Source organism: Pyrgilauda ruficollis, unplaced genomic scaffold (assembly GCF_017590135.1).
Source record: "Pyrgilauda ruficollis isolate IOZ18807 unplaced genomic scaffold, ASM1759013v1 scaffold145, whole genome shotgun sequence".
Classification (NCBI taxonomy): domain Eukaryota; kingdom Metazoa; phylum Chordata; class Aves; order Passeriformes; family Passeridae; genus Pyrgilauda; species Pyrgilauda ruficollis.
Genome location: NW_024513099.1, coordinates 479587 through 503443, shown reverse-complemented (window position 1 = coordinate 503443; position 23857 = coordinate 479587). Strand labels below are relative to the sequence as shown.

At 39.6% G+C, this 23857-nt stretch overlaps 1 protein-coding gene across 9 annotated transcripts in view; it reads right to left on the bottom strand.

Annotated features, from left to right (window-relative positions):
• Positions 1 to 23857, bottom strand: part of RPS6KA2 (ribosomal protein S6 kinase A2) — a 202208-nt gene that overhangs the window by 10262 nt on the left and 168089 nt on the right. For 8 of the 9 annotated variants that reach the window (XR_005954599.1, XR_005954600.1, XR_005954601.1 and 5 more), the window contains 5 exons: positions 23568 to 23693; positions 8004 to 8093; positions 6371 to 6529; positions 5038 to 5199; positions 1042 to 1118 (listed from right to left, as the gene is read on the bottom strand). Coding sequence is in view for 5 of the 9 variants with exons in the window: in XM_041460561.1 (XP_041316495.1) it covers positions 1042 to 1118; positions 5038 to 5199; positions 6371 to 6529; positions 8004 to 8093; positions 23568 to 23693 (614 nt within the window). In the remaining 4 variants the exon portion in view is untranslated. Of the gene's footprint in view, positions 1 to 942; positions 1119 to 5037; positions 5200 to 6370; positions 6530 to 8003; positions 8094 to 23567; positions 23694 to 23857 lie in introns of all 9 variants that reach the window. The other variant, XR_005954602.1, reaches the window with a different exon arrangement.

Genomic DNA, 23857 nt, shown 5'->3' with positions numbered 1-23857 from the left:
AATAGGTTCTTGGAGATCCAGCAGACTGGGAGATTCCCCACAAAGTCTTGATATATTTCAGCTGATCTTGAACACGTGTAGTCAAGAATAAAACAGATGTGATAGAGACCCCTGGCACCTTTTCTACAATCCACAAACAACAGAATAACAGAAAGTCAGAGCCCAAATCTTTGTTTTCTCTATAAAACCTAGGAATTAATCCAATCTTCTTGTCACAGCTGAATGATTATGAAGCAGATTAAATAGTTTAGAGAGGTCACTGAAAAGCTGCAAGCTCTGCTTAGGTGTGATAAATGTGCACATACCATAGTCTGAGAAATGAAATTCAAAGCCTGGTAACTCTAGACTGGGTTTGCACACTTTGTTTCCCAATCATCCCAGCACATCTTATCCTTCACTGCTTATTTCAATCTGTGCCTTTCCCTGGATCTTCTTGTGTTAATATTTAATTTTAGCCAAGACATTGGTAGGGGCATTTTTGCCAAGTACCTCTCAAAAATTTCTCCTACCTGTTGCTATTCTTGCTAATCTCTTTGTTTACTTTCTGAATCCTACTTTTCAAACAGCTTCTGAAAACTATGGGTGGGGGTGTTTTTTAGCTTTTAAAGGTGCTCATACACTTCAATAACAATAACAAATGAAGAATAATGAAGCTGAAGAGAATACATGTATCAACAGAATGAATTAACATTCTTCCATGGATAAGGTGAACATGATGAGGCTCTTCATAGTCCTGTGCACCTCTCTTAATGGAAAACTTTCCCACTGCTTAAGTCATGAGTGAACCCTTCAGGAGTCTAGGTTTCAGTGCATACAGGCACTTTCTGTTAAAAACCTAAACAATCTGTCAAGTGTCAAAGACATTTATGCATTCTAGAAAAAAAAATTATTCTAATTTTATGTGTTGACATCTATTTTCTTGCATTATACAACTGAACACACCTCTCAAGGAGGCCAGAATCCCTATCTGTGACTCCTTTCAGGCTTAATCAGCGTTGAGCTCACTGGAGACTGCTGCTGTAGGAGAACCTCATCACTCACCCTACCAACATGGTGTACAGCAGGATCCCCAAGCTCCAAATGTCACAGGCTGCATCATAACCTTGGCGTTTAAGGACCTGTGGGAAGGAAAGAGAGAGATGAAAACAGGTCAATCTGCATTCCGGAATTTTTAGCTTCCGTTCTACAAAATACACTGATTAGTGGTTGTGTCTGCTGACATTCCCAGGCTTAGCTGCATATCTGCCTTGAACAGGTGGCTGCCTTGGAATCAAAATGTCCAGTAGTGCTATGGAGCAAAGGAAAGCCCAGGCTGAAATGAGCTGGTTAAACTCAGCACATCTTTCCCCTTCACAGTGTGAGAGATGAGTGGAGTTTGTTGGAGCTGAGGAAGGAGTCTGGGAGCTCCTCTGGCCATCCAACACACAGCAAAGCAGAACAATATTTCACTGCTTTAAAATGTTTCATTAAAAAAAAGCTCATTAATAATTTGAAACATATCCTCCTAACATGTAAGTTACAAACAACCCTGTGGATGCATCATAGGGCTAAATGACAGTGGTAAGTATTCCAACTGAGCTCAGTTTGGATTTGATACAGCAAATGGATTCACACTGAAGGATATCTAATGTCAGACTAATGAAGATGCATGCTAAAAGGCTTCTCTTACTTTGGTATAAAGAAAAGTGGGCACATTTAGACTGGAGTTAAAACCAGGCTAAAACTTGACCCCCTTTTCCCAAGGGGTAAACAAGACCCATGGTAGTCAGCAGACATCTGACCAGTAGGTTCAATATTGATAGAGGATGTCAAGGTGTAGCAGTAAGGGTAAAGTCCACATTTCATTTGTGCTAGTGCACACTAGAAGAAATGCCTATTGAGTCGGTGCAGGTCCAAATGAAAGTGAAGTCACCAACTAAGCTCAGCGACCATCTCCACATCTTCCCACGAAAGCAAATTACCCTCTGTTTAATCAGTTCTGACACACAAGGAGTTTGTCCTCTTTAGATGGACTGGTAGATACATCTTTTTGAAAAGCACATGAAAAAGGAATGTACAAATTCAGCAAGTCTTTCTCTGACTAGCAGCCTTATTACCCAGAAGTGATTTAAGCATCTGAAGTCTATCACAGAAAAGACTAAATTCAGCTAAGGAAAAACAGTTTGAGAAAATGTTGCCTTGATTTTATACATGATGAGTGGCAAGGCAACCATCCACCAGGTATGCTGCCGAATGAACATTTGCTACCTGGAAAAAAAACCCAACAAACCAAAAAACCTCCCACAGCAACAAAACCAAAGAAAAAGCCGCACTTCCTCCTGTTGACAAAGCCGGTGAAATCGTGCTTCTGCCTCTCTTCTGCACATAAGATGCAGGCTTTCTGGCTAATTTATTTATTTCTATTTCTTTAGTTCCTGCATTCATTCCCCTCTATTAATGTTAGTTTTTATGGGAAAAACTTCTTTGCCATTTGACAAACTCAGTTGCTTCTTGCTTCACCTGTGAGACTGAATACCCAACATTTATCTTTTGCTGTGGTTGCTCTCATTGTGTTTTGAACAGTTACAATTTCACTTCTCTGTTTTCCTCCAACAACCAAGGTCAATCAAGTCCAAGGTTAGTGACAGAAAAATGGGGCAGTGATGCTACTTAGTAAAGAGGGTTAATAAGCAAGTGGTTACACAACCCTAAAATGATTAGGTCACTTCCAGAACTTAGTGGGATCTGAAATAGAGGCAGAAACTGGTTCTTAGTGCCACACCATAGCAGGACATTGTGGTGATAATGAATATCCTGGAGATAATGATACCCTGGGTTCATGCAATTCTGAGAATGGCTCACATATTTGTCACACCCTTTTTATTTCTGTAGGCTTTGACTTACTGGGATAACAGTGTTTCAAATAGATGTTTTTCTCAGTTGTAACAAGCAGGAATACAAATGGGTACAAAAGCAAACAAAAAACCTCATAATTTCAAATCACAAAGCAGTAATTCTTCACAAATTCTGTAGGAAACCTTCACAATAAAATATTTTTACTTTATCCAGAAGCACCCTACTACATCACTAGTACAACAGCCTGGGTCTTTCCTCCTCGCATGCAGCACGACTCGCACTAGGTGGCAGCGCGCCTCTTTCAGATAGCCTTCATCTTTGCTCTTGCTATCACCTAAACTCCAAATTAACTGTTTCCAAAATAAAGGAGATCCAAGTGGGCAAACATGTCCTCCTTCTTCGGTCACCACCCTCTTTGTCTCCAGCTCACCTGATTTTCTGCCTCCTTAATTAGTTTCATGAGCATGTGGCAGACGTTGCAGTCGGACCCAGACAGGGAACGTGAAAGTCAAATCTAGGCTGGAGGGCAGCATTATATAACAGGTAAAATGTAAAAGCACTTTAGGCTTTATGTAAGCTCTTTGCCAGTTCTGGTAATGTTTCAATTAATCTTCAATGTCTCCTGCATTAGCAGGACCTGTCTTACTCATCACGAATGTCCAGGAGTGTGATGTCTGCTTTCAGTTCAAATCAGAAGAGTCTGATAATAAAAAGAGAAGAGCCCATAATGAAAAATAGCTACACCTATTTTAAGCATCTTGTACCTTGGAGGAAATCTGAGTGCTTCAAATCTTGCAAACATGATTTTTTTGTGGTTTAGAAATTGAATGGCTGTGGTGCCACACAACTTTTTCAATCTACTTTGATAATTTTAAACAGCTCATTCCCATTTCTAAAATGGAAGCCCAACCAAACCTCAATAAAAACCCCAAACCAATCTATCTTGGCAATGGAAGGGGGTTTTTTTTTGCTGAAGAAAATCTGTTTTGAATTTATACTACCCTGGCAATGGTTTCTGTAGAACAAATTCTGATGCTGGAAGGCTATGATTGCTGTAACTTTTGGTATCATGAAAGGATCCTGTATAGAAAGATTTTTTTCCTCCCAGTCACAGATGAACAGTGCATGGGAGAAAGAGAAAATTTAGGGAGAAGAAAGACTGCTAGATGATACCAGCTGAGAGACACTGGTATTTGAAAGTAGAGAACAGATGAAGTATTGAAAGACAGTAGTTTTTTGCTTTTCTTATAAGGACCAAAATGAGCAAAGTACGACACACATTTGAAACAGTGTATTGCAAGTACTAAAATTTTTGATTTTCATCCCTCCAAGAAATGGGTAATTACCCAAGAAATTAACTTCTTGCTCCTTCATTGTGATGAAGCAGATATTAACATCTCCTGAGTCAAATACAGCAAAGAGCCCAAGCCATGAAACAGCTGTCTGACTCAAGCCCACTCCTGCAGGGTTGCATGAAAGGAACATCACTTGCCACTGATACAGAGCCACCTCTCCCTGTGCTTGAGACAAGCTGTTTGGTCTTCCTCCACTTTCCTGTCTGTAAAAATGAGAAAGCATTTCCTACATCCCCCAGAACAGGGGTGAATTGGTACTAGGAAAGCCCAAGAGGAGAGATGTTTCTTTAGCTCAGTGAAGTCAACAATAAAGCTCTCACTGGTTTCAGCATAGTAAGGATTTTGTGCAAGGATTTTTTTCAGTTTTATCACAAACTCCTGGAATAGTTAAGGTTGGAAGGGTCATATACTTCAACCTCCCTGCTCAAGCAGGGTCCCCTAGAACACTCAGGATTATGTCCAGATGGCTTTTGGATATCTCCATAGAAGGAGACTCCACAACATCTCAGGGTGACCTGACATCAAGATTTACCTCTTAAACAATAATCCTGTTCTGATGCAGTGCACTAGAGGGAAAGCAGTCTCATCAGAAGCAGCTAGAGAAAATAGATATTTATCCCAGTAATGAGCCAAAGCATTGTGTGCACCCGTCCAAGACAGACACCAGCTTCTGTCAGGAGAAAAACAACTGCTGTGACAGGACCAGGAATAGGAAAGTTATGGTAATATAGGCTGTGCAAATGCTAGTAGCCTGTTTCTGCCTTGCTCCTCTTGTAAAGGCAGCAAGGGAGGAAAGACTGCTTCCTAGGACACACTTACTACTTCAGACTTTGAAATGTGATCCTACCTCAGGAGCGACAAAGTTGGCTGTGTAGCAGGGAGTCATGAGCAGCCCGTTCTCCGCTCTGAGTTGCTTGGCAAACCCAAAGTCACAGATCCTGATAGAGTCTGGGTTTCCTGTCTCATCCATGTAGAGGATATTACTTGGCTTGAGATCTCGGTGCACGACCTTAAGAAAGAACAGTGAGAAACAAGTGAGAAACAAGTGAGATGAGGATGTCAGGGAGCACTGGAGCTTGGCTGCCATTTCTGGTGTGGTGGTTGAGGTAGATCAAGAGCTCATGCCGAAAATATTTCAGTTTTGGAAAAAAAGTTACTTAAAAGCCTCGGACAAATGAAGGGAAAAAAAAATAAAAGTCTGTTCGAATGAGAGACGAAATGTTTGACAGCCTCTGTGGGTGTATTGAGACGGATCTGCTGCTCTAAGAGGAGACAACTTCCTGAGGGTGGTCAAAGTGGGCTGTTGTACAAACATCTTGGTGGCAGAATCTCCTGGAGCTTGATGGCCCTGAATATTCGGCTGAAAGGTGAAGAATAAATCACATCATGGGAGGAAAGTGTGTAAGGGTGTTCTTGTGATTGTCCATGTGAGTGGCTCACACCTGAAAGGAGGGATTAATTTCTTTCTTAATTTCAAATTATATTCACACAATTCATGTGACTATGTGTTTTACCAGATATGCTGAATTTCAGTGGCAGGAAAACAGCCTTTATTTGTTATAGCAAGACTGAAAAATTACCATGAAAGCATAGAAGCCAAAGCACAAAATGCACCTTGTTTTAACCATGAAACAGGAAAAGCAGTAAATATTTGACTAGTTATCGAAACTGCTTGTCCCCGAAATGCAGAAAAGGAGAGATTTTCAAACTGTTGTATACAAAGAGCTTAGACTTTAAAAGTCAGATATTAACAGTGTGTCAGAAGTCTTTCCCATCAGCTGCTCAAATTGTCACTTCATTTGGAGAGCTGAACATTTGATTTTCTACCTGTCTGCTGATTCAGCTACCCTATCTGAAGTGTTCAGATCCTGCAATAATGATTGTGATAAAAAGTCAACAACTAATATCTCAAGAAAGTACATGAACTTGAAAATCACTGTAGTGTGGGAAAGAAAATACTACTTTGATATGCTTCAGTTCAGTGGAAAATGGATAAAAAGTCAATAAGCCTATTTTACAAGCCCAATGTAACTAAAAACATGGGGGTAGGTTTGGGGGGGTGGATTTTGGCGGGGGGGGGGAATTTACATTTCAGATAAGCAAAATCACAACTATCTGCAATTTCAAGAAGTTGAATTTTAAGAAGGTTGATGCAGCTAAGCCAAAAAAGCAAAGCTTACACCCTGAGAGTGTAGGTAGTCCACGGTCCTGGTGATGGTGCACAGCACAGCACTGGCCTCCCGCTCTGAGAAACACTTCTGCCGAAGGATGCGATCCAGCAGCTCGCCTCCCCTCATCAGCTCCATCACCAGGTACACAAACTTCCCATCATCATAGACCTGGAACAGTAACACAATAAATACATGTCTTGGACCCATCAACTTGGTAAAGGTTGGTCCTTTAATCACAGTGTTGCTTGCTTGTGTGTGAAGTTGCAAGAAGAAAATATCAGCAAATGTGTGGGAAACGGGCTCTTTACACTCAACAAGTAAAAAGAAAACTTTATAAAATTACTTAAATCATCACTTTTTTTCTAGTGTCTGTAGCAGCTTGCTGATTTGTCCACACAGAAATGTAGCTTTCCTGGTTTTCTATCATGTCAACAGAGCAGGCTCAGCTGTTAAAAACAGCACCACTCCACACAGCTTCAAATGTCTGCTGGCTCCCACCCAAGCATTCTTCTCAGTAGTGTTCTCTCCTTCCACTTCCACAGGGTAACATTTGCCATTTCAAATATCAATATTTCCCTTTGACTCATGATCAGATAAAGAGCTGTATTACACTGTTGGCCAACACTTGGATCTAATGATATTATATAGTTTATATTTGCAATTCTGGTGAATATATTGTTGATATCAGCTGCAAGACATATTTACATTCAGTGTCAATGGCAGTTGGTAAAAGACATTTTATCATTTAAATTGGAGGACAACCATGTTCATGTCACCATCCTTTATCTGGACTGCAACAATAGGCAGTGTTATAATCATCAATGCTAAATGTTTTTGGAAAGGAATATAAAAACTTATTCTGCACAGATTTTTTTAGATAGACTTTAACACTTAGGAATTAGGTGAAACTCTCCTGAGGGCATGTGATTAGGAGATTCTTATATACTTCTCTAACGTCTAAACCATAATGTACTGGTCACTGACACAAGCAGGATTTTGTTCCGTAAACTCTGAATTTGACATGGTGTGGACAATCTTAGGTGAGACTTCAGGCAGCTAAAGTAAAACACCTCTGACTAAAGTTCATTACTTCATTTAAGCATAGGAAGGATTATTTTTCATATGAAATGCTGAAGAAGAATACGTAAATGGCTGCTGGAGTAGAAGGCCAATAGTACCTGGCATTCAAACATTACTGGGGGAAGTCCTAGTGACTCTGTGAGCTCTCCTCTTCCCAGCAAAGCAGATAGCACAGGCTACACAGGAATGGCTGCTGCACAAAAAAGATCATCCCCCAGCCCAGCAGCACCGCTGTGTGTATTAAGCAGTGCCCCCAAACACCCAACTAGGGAGATCCCCTTTTAAATAGTGATGCAAACCCAAACCCATTTTTTCATTCTCCAGCACTGTGCCCCTTTGGCTTTATTTACAGTTTGTTAGACAGTAACTGGAGAATACATAACCTGACCAGTCTTTCCAAACACTATCCAGTAATTTGTTAAGTCATGTTTTCTCTTTGATTTCACTGGGTGTGGTTTTAGCTCAGACCTTCAACTGAAGAATTTTCCACACATGGACTAATAAGTGAGCCTGACTAGAATGTGAAAATAATTTAATGCTGAAGTGTTCAAAGACTACTCACATCTTTAAGAGTAATGATGTTTGGATGCTGTCCATATCGCAAGAGAATCTCAATTTCTTCAGAGGGGTCTCTCTTGCTCTTATCAATTATCTGGAATAAATGAAGGACAGTGTAGTCAAATACCAGTTAGCAGCACTAAGCACAAAGCAACCAATTCCTACAGTTTAAACAAATTACTATTCAAAATTCTTCTATTAATCATTATTCTACAAGAGGACAGCTCCAACCATATGCAGATGATATGGTCAGTCAGCCATGATGACTGCCTGTCAAAGACAGATGGAGCAATAATTAGTTTAGATTCTGGAGGTGTAGGCCCTCTTTTTGATGCCTACAGTTCCATTTACCCATAAATAATGGCAGTTACAAGAAGTGTCATTTAGAAATTGAACAACACTGAGAGTTTTAAAATAATCATAGCTTTGAAATTACCTCTTTGACATAAAAAAATTATAGAAATGTAATACTGACGTATGCTTGTATATATACTGATAAATTAATAGAAATTAATTGTCATATATATTTGTCAGAAATGAAAATGTATGGACATTCACTGTCATGGGGGATTTGAACTGACACTATTGGTAATCATTTGGCTCTTTGGGCCAAGCTGTTATAGTGAACAACAGAGTGACCAGACATTGTATTTAGCCATGTAACCAAACTCTCTACCCATTCCTAAACTGGAAAGAAATCTGCTTCATGGATCACTTCTATGTAGTCATTGTCTTTTGCCTTATTAGAAAATATAGGAAGACATGCAACACTTTTAGTTTTGTAGCAACAGGTCTTTGAAAAACATGACACCTGCTGCTTAGAGAGCATCACTGCATGGAAAGCCAGTTATCAGGACAGCACTAACTTCTCAGTGATTCTGGTACCTATATTTGCCATGTCAGGCAAAGAGATTTAGTAATTTGTCCAGTTGATTAATGTTTCTCAGATTTAAATGATAAATATGCAGACTTAAATAATAAATATGGAACAAAAAAGGAAATCTCTGCATTTTGGAATCTCAAAAGTAATTGCACAGGAGATGGTGAAAGACTCATTCTACTGGAAACTCATTAGGAGTACACTATTTTGTCTCTATTTCTTCTTGCTAGAAAACAACAGTAGTACTTTTGAATAACAGATTTACCAAAGTGGAATGGGTGGCATTTTCAGAAAACCATTTCTACTATTGCCTTGGATTTCAAGGCTTCCAAACTTAAATGTGTTTAGTTCTCTCCAAGAGCTAGGCACAGAGCACAAATTTTAAATGATGATGTTAGCAGGGGAATACCAGCTTTTTGAAAACCTCTTTTGCTAATGAGGATAAATGCCTGCCTGCTTTTTTAATAAAACATAAGCATTTTTCATGGTTTATTTATGGTGATTCAAATTCAAGTACATGAGTAGAATCTTATGCATTAGCCATAATAATGCATAACTGAATATAAATCAGACGTTTCACAGTCATCATGACTGGTACGTATCTGTAGTGATAATGATGGTCAGTAATTGTCCATGGCTCAGGTATGCCTCTGAGGCCATATCACTGATTTGACTCTGAATTAATAGAAGTGTGACAAATGAAAGTGCAACAGGCAGCTGATGCAGATAAATGGCTGTTGTCCACATTTGAATAAATAAAGGAAAACCTCAAGAATAGGTGAATAAAATAAACATTTCTGCTGTTATTCTCCCAGTTTAGTTTTGACATTATCAAGAAGCTAACAAAGCTCTGATCGACCCACTCCACGTGAGTACAACCACAGTGACTGAATGTGTCCCACTCAACCACTAAGCCTAACATACAAGAAGATCCTCAGGGCCAGTTCCTTGGCTACACTGATAAGCCTCTTGTCAAGTTACTGGAGTAACTCACATGTGCCCCTGTTAGCATCTGCCTGCCTTGTACAAACCAGCAGAACCTACTGTGGCGAGTATTACCACCAGTGTGAAGGACCACTATTGCTGTACTGCTGTAGCAAGCCATATATTCCAGACACCTTTTCTGTTGCAGTTCCCTGTGAAAGCAAATATCCACAGCTGTGGAAAATTTTAAGCGACTTTTAATAATGCATGACTATAAATGCACATGTATGCAGCCTAAAAAAACTTCAAACCAAAAATAGTATCAGGTATTGACAAAACTAAAACCAACATAACTCGAATCACTCTGCTATTGATGTAGTAGTAACAGCAGCAGATGACATTTACTGCTTCTAATTCATAATATGCAATGTAAATACAAATTGCAAGACAGTACTAAATATGCATGCTTTTTGTTTTTAATGTATGTTCAACCTGTGATACACTGATTACATGGACAAACTGCCCCAAACTGTACCACTAATCATCATCAGAGCTGTGAAGGGACCTGCAAAATTCCTCTCAGTCCCTGGGCAGTCTAATTGGACAGACCAGAACGATTTTTCTCCTCCACAGCAAAAGATTGACACCCTGTCAGTACCTCTCTTCAGTGTGCCTGTGACTTACACTTGGCCCATGACTCCTAAAGAGGCAGAGGAGGTGTCTGCTGCAACTTCATCAGAAATCCCTCTGCAGCTCAGACTGGCTGCAGTATGCACAGTTTCTTTATTTGTATGTCACAATGGCCACAGCAGTCCATTAAATAAATATGCCCCACAGCTCCACTTTGATACTCAGTTCTCCTCATCTTTCTTTTCACAAAGTCATAGAATCATTTAGCTTGGAAAAGATCTCTTGAGATCAGCAAGTCCAACAATTAACCCAGCACTGCCAAGTCCACCACAAAACCAAACTGCTTTATTTACATGTCTTTTAAATGCCTCCAGGGATGGTGACTTCACCATTTCCTTGGGCAGTCTGCAGTGATTTAGAACACTTCCAGAGAGTTTTCTGGTGTGCTGTTAAATCCACCCAGAATTTCCAGTGGTAAAAAGAGCATTTGCCACCCAGTCCCTGTCTCCTCTGAGACACTGTATTTTGCATGAATACAGACTCCTCTCGGTTCCTCTCTGGGACAACCCATGAACCTCCTGCAGCTCTTCTTCTGCAAGCAATGATGTCCTTTCTTTAGGAAACTCATTTTGATTTGAATTCAACTAAAATATACTTATAAACACTCTCTATTACAGAATTAAGGGAAGAGCTCAGCTACTAGTCCTGAAAATTTGAGTAATATGTCATGATGCTACCTTTCTATTTCTCTCTTCAGATATGTGGTGAAGAAGATCAACTCAGAAAGCCACCATTATGTACAAGTAACTTAACTGAAAATGTAACATCAGCTCTACCTTACCTTGGCCCAGAAGAGCTGTGATGCACAAGGGTTGTCCATTGCCCTTCAGAACAGAAAGAAACTGAGCCATAAAGCAAACAGACTTTTTTTTCTGTGCATTGGACACCCAGGGATTGTTCAGAAACTCATCTGTGTCAGTGTATGAAAGAATTTCAGAGTAAAATGGGCTCAGCACAGTCAATAGTGTTCTTTCTTCTGACAGAGGATTTGTTTGCTCTTTAACTATCACATCCTTTTTGTGACTGACTAAGTAAAAATCAATAAAGCCAATTTTAATAAAAATGGAAAAACCAGAATTTAGCGCGTGACTGATATACAGTCTTGAAAGCCACAAAAAAAAGGACATCATCGACCCCGGGAATCGACACGGTGAACCGTGATCCGACCTCTATTGCATCGGACCCCCATCTGTTCACAAATGCGGTCTGGTACAGTCTGTTTTTATACTGTTTTTCTGGCCTGAGGCAGACTCTCTCTTGTTCTTTTCATAGTCAATCATATTCATGTTGTTTCTTTTCTTCGAGTTGGACTGGAGAATACAGTTCCTGACCAGCGGTGAGCACTGGTCAAACATATTCATGTCGACCTCTTCCTCTGAGCTGGATTTGACAATGTAGTTCCTGGCAGGCAATGATGGCTGGTGGTGAAGTTACTGGGAACTCGAATGCAAGTTCCCTGATAGCTCCTGCTATCTTGATCTCTGAGCGATGACCATTCAGGTGCAGGTGGTCTCCACCCAGGCTAGATTCTATCAGTTGTAAATTAGACCACTCTCTCTGCCTTGGCAGTAGTTTTTCAATGGTATGCAGTCCTCCCATGGTATGTGGCAAAACTCAGACCCCGCATGTGAATTTAAAACATTCTTGTATACCCCTTTATAACATATATCTATTTCATATTCCATAACAGCATGAATTACATATATATCACATGACTAACTGAAAGGAAAAGGTGCATTTTCTTTCCTCAGTGGGATTTAGGGTAATAACCTCATGATATTTTAAAATGATTCAAGCTCCTTTAAAGGACAATACTGAACACTTTCTCTATTAAGGAAGAAAGGAGCAGGACAGCATACTTTCAAAATATCAATTAACGCACCTGTCCAGTTTTTACAAGTCCTTCTACAAGTCTTCTGCATGAAAAAAATAATCTAATACTCCTTTACTAACGGGTTTTCAATGGATTTAAGCTTTCCAGAGCAGACTAATGAGTATAAAAGAGAGTATCAATAAAATTCTGTGCGTGTAAAGCCTTGCTGAAACTGGCACAGCAACTAAACAGACAGTATATATATTTGCTTGCTGCCTTTTTGTGAAAGTATTTGCATGCTTCCAACTGGGTAGATAAATCTCTTCTTCTGGACCTCGTTATGCCATCAGCAGATGCTGAAGCCTTCACCTATTTGGTACCACCCACCAGCTGGGACTTACAGCCCTTACAGCCCTGCCAAAGAAACAGCACGTGTGAGCACTCCCTAATCCATTTTCAGTGAACCAGCCCTGCTGATACAAATTGCCTTTTCCAACACTGAAATTAAGCTGAATAACTGTGCAGGAGAAGAATGGAGAATGTCTGTTTCTCACATGGAGTTCTCCATCACTACAGTTGTGAGACTGGAAAAAGTTAAGAGGTGGAAGGAGACAGTTTAACTGCCTTTGCTGTCTGGAAAATAAACAGCCTAAAAGAAAAGGTGAGATAGAAGCAAGAATGAGGAAAAGGACAGAAAAGAAACATGAGATACACTGATGGGAAGAGCAATGATATGAGCCTGAGGAGAAAGGAGGGGGCTCTGGCCAGGCTGTGCTCAAGCTAGCGGCAAGGAAACTGCTCTGTTGGGTCTTTCTGTGCTGGGGAGAAAGGATCATCACAATTAAATGATCTTTTAACCTGCCTTGTCTTCAACTGCCCCAAGTGACCTTTCCTGGCAGCTGAAACAGAGATACCAGAGTGTGAACTGGGGCAGCTGAGCTGCTGCTACAGTCCCAATCTGCTTCTCCAGCTGCAGCAACACAAAGTCCAGAAGAAGGCAGGGCACATACCTCAGCATTCCCACACCTGGTACAGTGCCAGTGCATTTAGGCAGTGGGATTATGTAAAGCTCCTTTCGACCAGCACTAGGGGACTTTGAATAGCTTTGTGAAAAAAACATGGAGGAGGAAGACAGTTTTATATGCTTTTTAAAGTTGCTTTTTTTTTCTGTTATATACAGTTTTCTATAGTCTGTTTGGAGAGTAAGCATGGGTTAATCTCCTTTAAGAACAGATTCATTACAGAGTGTGATGTGATAGTCTCTGTAAAAATTCTATCCTTTTCTGGGAAGGGAGGGATGAGCAAAAGAATTAATTTTGTGTCTCTTTGCACATTATATTTACATTGTGATGTATTTGAAAATTCAGGGCACCGCTAGTGAAACTGACTACAGGTGGGATTTGCTTCTCTTCTCAAAAAAGGAGGTGTGACTGCACACAGAGATTTTAACCTGACAGTTTCATCTACAATACTAATTCCAATGAAAGTGTTACAGAGAGAGAGTCCTGCAGTTCTGTACTGCTGGAAAATGTACAGGTTTCCGTGTCAGTAATATTTCCTTCTACAAATAAGGTCTATTCATGCCAAGCATCTGCTTTAATTTGGTTCCTTTTTTGATGTCAAATAACTCAAGCAAGATGAAAATCACTGCAGAAAGGCTAAAATTATTTAAAATAACATGGTATAATTTTAAATTTAAGAGGTCTCCAAGGAGAACTTTTCCAAGCCTAATAGTTTCTGAGGGACTACTTCCTGTGCTATTAGTTTTGATTAGCTTCAGAAATTCATTCCCTCTATCCATGCTTAAATCTATCAGGAAAATTGTGAAAAATTGTTGATGACTCTCTGTGTGTGGAGACACGAGGCTTGACTCCATTTCAGAAGGCTGATTTATTATGTTAAATATTATATTAAAATACTACATTAAGATTATACTAAAAGAACAGAGAGATCAGAAGGCTACAACAAGAAGAGAACAGAACAGAATAACAAAATCCTGTGACTGCTCACAGCCTTGGCACAGGTGGCTGTGATTGGTCATCAATGGAAAACAATCCACATGGACCAATCATGGATGCACCTGTTGCATTCCACAGCAGCAGATAGTAATTGTTTACATTTCTCTCCTGAGGCTCCTCAGCTTCTCAGGAGAGGAAAAATCCCAGCAAAGGATTTTTCATAATACCATGGCTACAAAAAATTACTATTAAGAAGAAACAGACCTAATTAGCAATACTTTTCTGAAATAAGGACTGCGCATCTGATCAAGCTGTGAAGGTGAGACATTAAACATTTCTGCACACAGAGCATGCCCACTTGCTGACACCATTTGCTGACTTAGCACTCCTAAGCTGTCAGCTGGAACTGCTAATAAACTGCTCTTGTTAATTAGCACTTATATGGTAGCACACATTTTCTAAGCAGAACAGAAACATTAACAAATTTATTTCAATAGCACCCATGAAACAGAAAAGCTCATTTTAGGGAGAAGTCTTCAGTTTTGGAAGCAGAATGGTTTGGTGGGAAAGGCTCTGCGCTGTGTTTCAGTCTGCTCTGCTCAGCACACAACCTTAGATCAGACTGATAAGTTTTCAGTCTGTAAAATAACTGCAACGCTGCTCTCACCTTCTACAGAAAGCTTCAGAGATGGAAACCCGTGAATCATATTCAGAACTTATAAAGGAGAAAAATTATTATATCAGTATGGAAGACAAATGCAAGAAACATAGTTTGAATGACCCCAAAAGAGAAACAGAGGCACAAAGGACCAAATTCTTTCCAAAATACTTTAGGTATTCGGCAAGCAAATTAGCAAACAGAAACATGATATTATTAAGCTGTAGAAAAACTGCTGCCTGATCCTAGGTCTCAGAAAAGATCTAGTTAGCAGAGAGAAATACCATATTCTCACATTCTTCAGAGGTTCAGCCATGCCAAGGAAAGAGACACTGAGAGCTTTGTGAAGAATTGGGAAGGAGGCTGCAGGAATTCTTAAGACAGAGATGTACAACCACTACACATTTAAGATTTGCTTTGAAGCTGAGATTAGGAGGTGGCCTGCACACATTTCTGTATTTCTACCTGCCCTCTCTGACTATTTTGTTAAGAATTTCAGCAATGCTTCAGCCCCATTTACCCCAAAAGTCAGCAATGGCTCTTGCTACTAGAAACAAGCTGGCTACTTGTAGAAATGGTCAAGCCACTCCTGCCTCTCTGCCCTGCCTTCTCCCACATCCTTCCAGCAGAGCCCAGCACTCTGTACTGGCCTAGCCTTTCTGAAGCTGTAGCTGCAGCTATTCAAGCAGTGTCTCCTTGGAGAACTGACTTATTTCTGTGGGGAGACTATCTAGCAGAAAGCACAGAATCACAGAATATGTTGTGTTGGAAGGGACCCATCAGGATCATTGAGTCCAACTCCTATCTGAACACACTCAAAACAATGGAAAAGTGAGACCCAATGAAGTTTTACAGGTATTCTGGAAAACCCCAATCTTGAAAAATGAGGACACCATTATGTTGCCTCCTGTTATGGTGAGTGTACATAACAACCCTGGTCCAGAGTGGAAGGCAGGCCCTTTGATTAAGTTTTTGAAAAGAGAAAACCAAGAAAGCCTTCAAAAATACTCTCACAGATCAGATGTAAGATCCTCATAGACAACAATATCACCCTTTGCTGCTTCATCCATTTTACTGTAAATCACCAGCACATCTAGAGGAAACCCTTCATGGTGTTTCCAATCACTCACAGTATGGCAAGGAGCCCTTATTAGGGCTATTAATGCTGGTTTCTTTGCAGAGCACTCTAGAAAACAGGCCTCCCTATGCCAATTCAAAGAAGGACAAAGATTTGTGCTTAAATTAGCTCTAAAGCCTGTATCTCCTAAATAGCACCCTACAGGCTAGTGAATTTGGTGCCTCACTGCCAAAAAGCTTGAGTACACTTCAGACACTCAAAGCCATCTTTTACCTGAGTGTCTGGGCCACGTTATTTCCTGATGCCCAGCTTTATAAATCAAATTTAATGGGAAAACCTGGTAAGTGTTTTCTGTAGTTTATCAAGGTAAGAATGGGTTTTGTACCTCTGACCCTGCATTTTATAAGGCTACATTTCCACCAACGTGACAAATCCAACTGCTTGGCATGTGAAGGGGAAGACATCTCGGTCATTTCCTTGAAGGATTTGCCTTACCAACTGCTCTCACAATCAGACTTTTTTCCCCCTGAAACTCCCTTTTTTAGCTTCAAGACATTCTGTCTTCCTGTCTTCCCTTGCTGTCTTTAGCAGCCAAATGGTTGGCATCCATCATTTATATCACCTTGGAGATATTTATAGATTTTGATTGCGTCCCAGCGAGCTCTTGTCTGTCTTACATCACACATATTTGCAGCTCTCTTGATAGAGCTTGCCATCTAATTCTTGCATATTTTCTGCTATAGATTTTTTCTAATTTATTTATATTCTATTTTAAACCATAGATATCAAAAGAGCATATGATCTCACAGGATTTAGTGTTCCTACTCAGGTACTACAAGAAAAACTAATTTATATGAAAGCATGTAAATAAGATAGAAATCTATAGGTCTGCATATGAATTGTATTAATAGAACTGTAACTACACTAGCAACATATTTATGAAATGCTTGTCTGATGCTGGCATTCAAATATTTATATTTCCATCCTATTTGAGAACACTGAATAGCTGCATTACATATTCAGGGAAGGAAAGCAAATAGTAATGAAAAATTTTGGCCAGACTGCAGTAAGAAACACTTTCTCAATAAAATTTTGGAAAGTATGTTTCAGTATCATTAGAATGATCTTGCAGAGGCAAAAAGATATGCTTTTCATAGATAATTTGGTAAGCCATTTTGGGGAAGAGCATGGACAGTTAGATGCTTCTGGAAGCACTAAGCTGGCACTCTTATTTCCCTTCACTTAACTAATAGACTTTATAATGAGGTCCTTTTACATGGCATTATATTCTTCTTGGTGCCATTTTTTCTCCAAGTGCGAGATGTGGTAGAGGGTACTCTTACCCATACAAACCTGACTGTGACAGCCACCCAGCAAAGTCAATGGGGGTTTGCATTACTAGGGACTGAACAAAAACTGAGACCTCAGCATCTGATCCATGCCCATGCAGCCCATCCTCTCTCTGGCAGAGTCCTAATAGTGCTCTGCTTCAGCAGCAGGTAACTTCTGCTTAATTTAAAAGGGATGCATTACCAGTGGCTCTGACCTGGAGATTGGTGCACATACCCTGGGGCCTGACCTCTGTTCCATGTTCTGGGGGAGCAAGGTTGGACAAGGAGTGGTTGAGTACCTGCTGGTTTGACAAGCTGGCAGACTCAGGGCCAAGAAATCTGAGGTCATCTAGCAAACTTTCCATTGACCTTCCTATTTAAATACTGATATATTTATCCCTTTTCCGCCAGACACTAAGTACTTTCCAAACAGACAAAAGTAGATACAAAGCCTTCAGTTAAATTTCCACTGTCTGTTTCACTTCAGTTACTTTTTATGGTTAAGGAGAGACAATTTTAAACAAATCTCTCTAGATCTACAGACACCTTAACTTTCAAGGAGATTTAATGATGTTTGGACTGATTTTTTTTTTTTTTTTCTTTTTTTTTTTTTTTTCACTCTTATTTCACTAAGTAAGATTTCTATTTTCTTTACTGCATTCCACACTGAACTCCTGATTTATCCATAGTACAGGCTAAGGAGAAAATGTAGTGCCACTAAATAGTACTGTGTAACCTCTTGCCTTCAGATCAGTGTGAAATTTTATCTACTCACACCAAGCACCTAGAAACAACCAAACTAAGATCATGAACATCAAAGGAAGTGGAAAATGAAGTTTAAGGAAATGATGAAAAAACTCTGGAATTTAAATGGGTTTTGGTGACTAAGTCACTCACTGTTATTAGCAAATAAATAGACATATACAACCAGTTTGATTAAATAGGCCTGCTAACACTAGCTCTCCTGAGTTACTAATTTCTATTTATTGACAGTATGCTGACATCACTTCTCTGCTGGTATTGAATTTTTGTAGCTAATTAAAATGCACCTTCTCTCCAGTCTGCACACACCAAAACATGCTAGATGTGTTTCAGTGCTTTGCAGGTGCCAGAATTATACACGAGCTGTAGGATTCACTCAGACTCTAGCAGAAACTAGCTTGTATTCCAGTGGCAGACGCAGACTGCAAACTTTGGCTTTGCTCACAACTGTGGAACATCTGGAGCCAAACAGTTGGTTAGTACATTACAGAGATAGGAAAAAGTTATGAGATTCACATGTGTTTCAAGATCCAAATTCCACTGTAATACTGCCATCTGCAAAATTGTACTTGTCAGTTGGGACTATCTCTACTGTATTTTTCTTCTTCAAAGGAGAGAAAAGTGTATATCCTGTTTTTAGGATATACAGCCTAGTTTTTCGCCTTGCCTCTAACAGCATGGAGGGACTGAAAACCTGCCGACACCCAGGATACCCCTCTGGGTGCCCTGGATGGCCCGAGACCCGGGCAGGGGGTTCAGGAGTCCTGGCAGGAAGCCAAAGACACTTGGGATTTCGATCCTAACCCATGGAGCAAATTACCAACCTTGTATGAAGAATCACAAGTCACAAAAGTTTAAGTAGAGTGATAATGAATTAATCACAGGGTGAACAGTGGAATTTTGAGGATTTACTATAGGGGTCTAGGAGGCAAGATGGAGGGATTTGGGCGTTGTCCTGTCCTTCTTCCTTCTTCTCTCTAGCCTCCATCTTCTGGCTGATGTTGGCACATTTGGATTGGGTTAGAATAGAAGTAGACAGTCTAACATAGATGATAGGCATTAGAAGATAATGATAAATAAAGTACACTAGTTCATAGTATAAGATGTTGACACCAGCTCAGGGGCGGGCAGAGTGTGCCCTTGACAGACCTACTAGACAGAGCTCTGTGGGTCCGAAAAAGAATGTTTTAGATAAGAGACAATAAACAACTTTGTGAACCAGAGCCAAAGAATTCCGACTCTTTCTTCAACCATCAGTCTGGGAAAAAAGGACTCGTGGGGTCATCCTGACTGCAGGGAACCTGAGAAAAACCCACAAGACTTAACCAGTTGGATATTCTGGAGAAAAAAGCAGTTGACATCAAGGCATTGAATCTGGCATCTAAATCATCTACCTCTGCAATATTGGGGGCAGTATAGGAGGTAGAACTGGCTCAGCAGCAGAAATTTCTACTTGGCTATTATCCATCAGTAATCTCTGCTGGGGGTCAGGAGTCAATCTGAATAGACAAACCTTCAGAAACAGGGACATGAAATGAAGTCCTTTTCTAATTTAATCTGGCATCAGTAAGAAGCACATCCAAAAATCCAGCTTGAAAGCTTCACTAGTGCTCCAAGCCTGAAAGCTGTGCAATAGTTTTAAGAAAAGAAAAACATTTGGAATATGCTAATTGCATCATATCTCTGGAAGGTTTTGAAAAATCAGATTCACCAAGTAGTCTGAACTCTAAACAAGAACTCTTAATCTGTTTAGGCTTCCATTTTAAACTTTCTTCCACCCACAGAAACCCATACCATCTCCTCTAGCATCATTCTTTTACTTAATTATTTTCTATAGATATCGATGTGACTTAATACTTTGATCTTATTTTCCTTTGCTTCTGACCTGACCATTACATTTATACCCATGTGAAGTTTGTAACTACAACTGACAATGCCAGTTCTCTTTGCTATTAAATATCATTAGGCCTGCTGTAGTCAAGATGATCAATATTATAGCAAAAGAATATTAAACACAGTAGTCCATCAGAGGAGAAACACTCCTTTTTTTTTTTTTTTTTCCCATCTCTCTTCTTTCTACCAGAATATTATGAAGCATCCACCTCAGAATATTCTGTGATTCAGAAGAATGAACAAATCTTTACTTGTGTTTCAGAATTTTTACTTTTTTTTCACTTGGGAATGAGATGGACAGTAAGTTAAGAGTAAAATTTTAAAAGCTCCTCAGAGTACATACATGCAAGTAGAACATGAGACGTGGACTTGCTAAACCAACATCTACCTGCACTGACCTAGATAGGTGATTACTAGTTTCAGGGTAGACTCAATTTGCAGGAAATCTGACTGTCTACAGGGTTTTCCCTTGCAGGGCTGCTCTCAGAAGTGGAGATATGTCTGAATTCTGAAATATTGCACTTAGGAGCCCGAGGGCATGTTTAAAATAGCTTTAGAGTATTATTAGCATTTCATTTTTACAGATGACATGGAAGAAGAGGGAATAGATTGCAAGAAAATTATCTTCTTCAGCAAGCTCCATGACTGGATTTACAGAGGCAGTACAGCTGCCTACAGGTGCAGAGAGGTATCTGGGGGAAATTCCAAAACTCCTCAGTGAGCAATGTGCCTAATGTCAATCACCTCTGAAAAGAGTGAAATTCCAGACCTGTTCAAATGCTTTTACAACACCAGCAAAGAACTCGTCTGCACTGCTAGACATCTAATTACCTCTACAAGATGCCCCCCAATTAGCAGCAGCTGGCCAGCAAAAGGGATGAAGTGTTCGGCATTTTATTAAATATGTTCTGATTCTGAGCTAGGAAAGGTTTTGCTTTTCTGGCTGTAGCTCTGACTCAAGTTACTCTGGCCAGGTAATCTCCTCTCTCAGTAAGACACCACAGAACAATAGTAAACAAGGTGAGTGGCAGGCTCCATGGAAGGATTATTTATTTACACGGTGACATGGTGTGTGTCTTCCTGCAGTGATGCCACCATGTAATTTGCTTAAGTCCTTCCCTATCACCAGCCACCCCTGAGGGCGACAGGATGATGTTCTCTGAGGTGTTGGCAGTAAAAAGCTCCCTGAAAGAGGGAGCTTTTAATGAGGTGGTGCAAGGCAAATAGGGCTGCTGCCTATCACACAAACTATCACTGCAGACACTTTTTCCTCTGTTACATTCTAGAGAACACTGAGAAAATTATATTTACTAACAGAAATGAAAAGAGCCTAATTACAATGATTTTTAAAGAGACAGTTAAAGGATGCGTGTCAAAAGGGACTGATATATAATTATGATAATATCAGTTGCAACTCCTGTGCTGTCTAATTACTTGAAATGGGTGGCATTGTGCAATTTTTTTGAAAGCGAGCCACTCTGAAAACAAAATTATATAATCATATTATGAAATTACAGTAAAACTGAAAGAAAAGTAAAATTAATATATTGGTAGGAGTAATAACCAAAGAGGCAGCACTAAATGTGCTGGAAAGACAGAACAAACAGAAACCCACCAACTGCCTCCAACCTCAAATCTGTGCTACACATTTGACTCACACTTGTGTCAGAAACGGAGATGCTGCACATGCTGCCTACACTGGCAGTCAAAATCAAGACATATTTACATGACAAGAAAAGAGTTGTAAGAAGTGGAAGAAGAAAGGAGCAAAAAGAGGAAATATTTTAAAAAATGGGAAAAAGCATAAACCTAGCAATCACAGTGCTGAACTCTGCTGGAGTTTTGAGAGTCTCCATGCCCTGGCTTTGTTCTGGATTCTCTGAGGTACCCCAAACACCCAGCCTGCTGAGCATGCTGGACCCTGTTAGATTTGGGCACTTGGACATCTTCAAGGGATGAGGTTTTTCTCTTTTTGTTTCACACTGGCTGTATTACACTGATAAATCTGTCCACAGTATTTGATATAAATGAAATATTAAAGTTATTTCTTAAATTTAGTATACATTTTGTTTGTCATGGATGTATTAAAGTTATACTATAATATAATGCCATTTGTTGACAAATGACCTGGGCACTGAAAAGCTCTATTTCATTAGAAATTAAAATAGTAGCACATTCATATGCAAGCCCATAGATCTGCTGGCAAGTCCATGATCCTAATTATGGTGTAGCCTAGAAAAATCAACCATTGTTTGAACAGTGACATCAAGAGATTGTAGGTTAACAGTGGTTTCCAGATTTTTGTGGCCATCATGAGGAAACATGAAAAGTTTCATGGATTTTCACAGATACTGCATTGCCATCAATCTAGTGGTGGAAAGTTAAGACTGAATAAAATGTTTAATATTATGCTATTGATATCTGGAGGTCATTTATCTAATGAACTGCAGTTTGGATCACTTCCTTAAGCTCTCATCATCTCATTTAATAGCGTCTCATTTAAAAGACACAATGTCATTTATTAGCAAAATTTACATATCTTTTCTAAAATTTTAAAACAGTAAAAGTAGACTAGCAGTTGGCTAGATCCACTCATTTACTGCAAGCTGGGTAAATACTCTTCTCTATATACTGCAATCTGTTCCCGTGAGACGCTACAGAAGTGAAAGGATCTGACCTAACTTCCCGTTTTTTTCAAATTCCGTGTTATCATCTAATCTTGTCCCTTTCTGGTACAAGAACAAAACCATGAAGTACTTTTATAGCATATGTGTGTTTTCACTGCTAAATTTTTTCTTAAAGAAAAGTGCATGTTTGAAACTCTTCCTCTGAGCTGTTATCTCACAACCACTTACCACTGGTCTGTACAGACCCCTGCAATGGCTGCATGCTGTTTATTCAATAGCATTGAATAGAATTGATGATAGTTCTCTGAGCAGGGCCTTCCAAAGTAGTTCTACTGAAGTTCTTCCTTCATCCTAGCAGCTGCCTGGCCTCTGGGGCTGAGGTGACTCTGTTCTACACACCGTTGCTTGGCCAAGTCTGAAATTTGCTGACTTACCTTTAATGCCCAACTAAATCAATATTTTAAATCTCTGCTGAAGATTGACTTTCGTTCATTTTGATAGCATTCATTTTGAATATGAAGAAGACAAAGGGAAATCTGAGTTTTTCTAGGTGATCATGGTTTTCACTGAAAAATCTCTCTACTTACAAGAAACTCAGATCTAAGCAATTTGAGAAGAAGAATAAATCATGTTTCAACTTGCAATAATTTTATATGTCATTTTTTAAAATTATGATGATTCAGTGTAGGATATGTTAAAAATCTTATTCAGTTTGCAAGGAGCACGGCTGAAGTGATTAACATGCAAGACAGTAAATGTTTTTTCCACTAAGGAATTCTACGTCGTGGGATTGAAGTGTGAAAAATATAGAAGACTTATCTTCCAGAAACCTACCATCTTACAAAACAGAAAAGAATCCCAAGCAACACCCAGCAACAAGAAATAAGCCAACAAAAAATCCAGAAGCAGAGCAGCCTCAGCTGCATTTCTGGCATTTACCAGATGCTTTCTTACCTTCACTGCAAACTCTGTTTCTGTAGCTTTATGAACGCATCTCTTGCACACTGCATAGGAGCCAATTCCTATGTCTTCCTTGATCTCGTATCCATCAGTAAAATGAATGTTGTTCCCATGTAACTGCTACAGGGAGACAAAAGAAACAAGGTAATCAGGACATGGACATGTAAAAGCAAGGACTAGCCTCCTCTTGAAGGAGATCCTTGATCTCCTTTCCTTCACAGAGCTCTCTTGTCCATACAGCTTTTCTAAATCCAGTTTAAAAATTCTGAAGCTCTTTACATAAA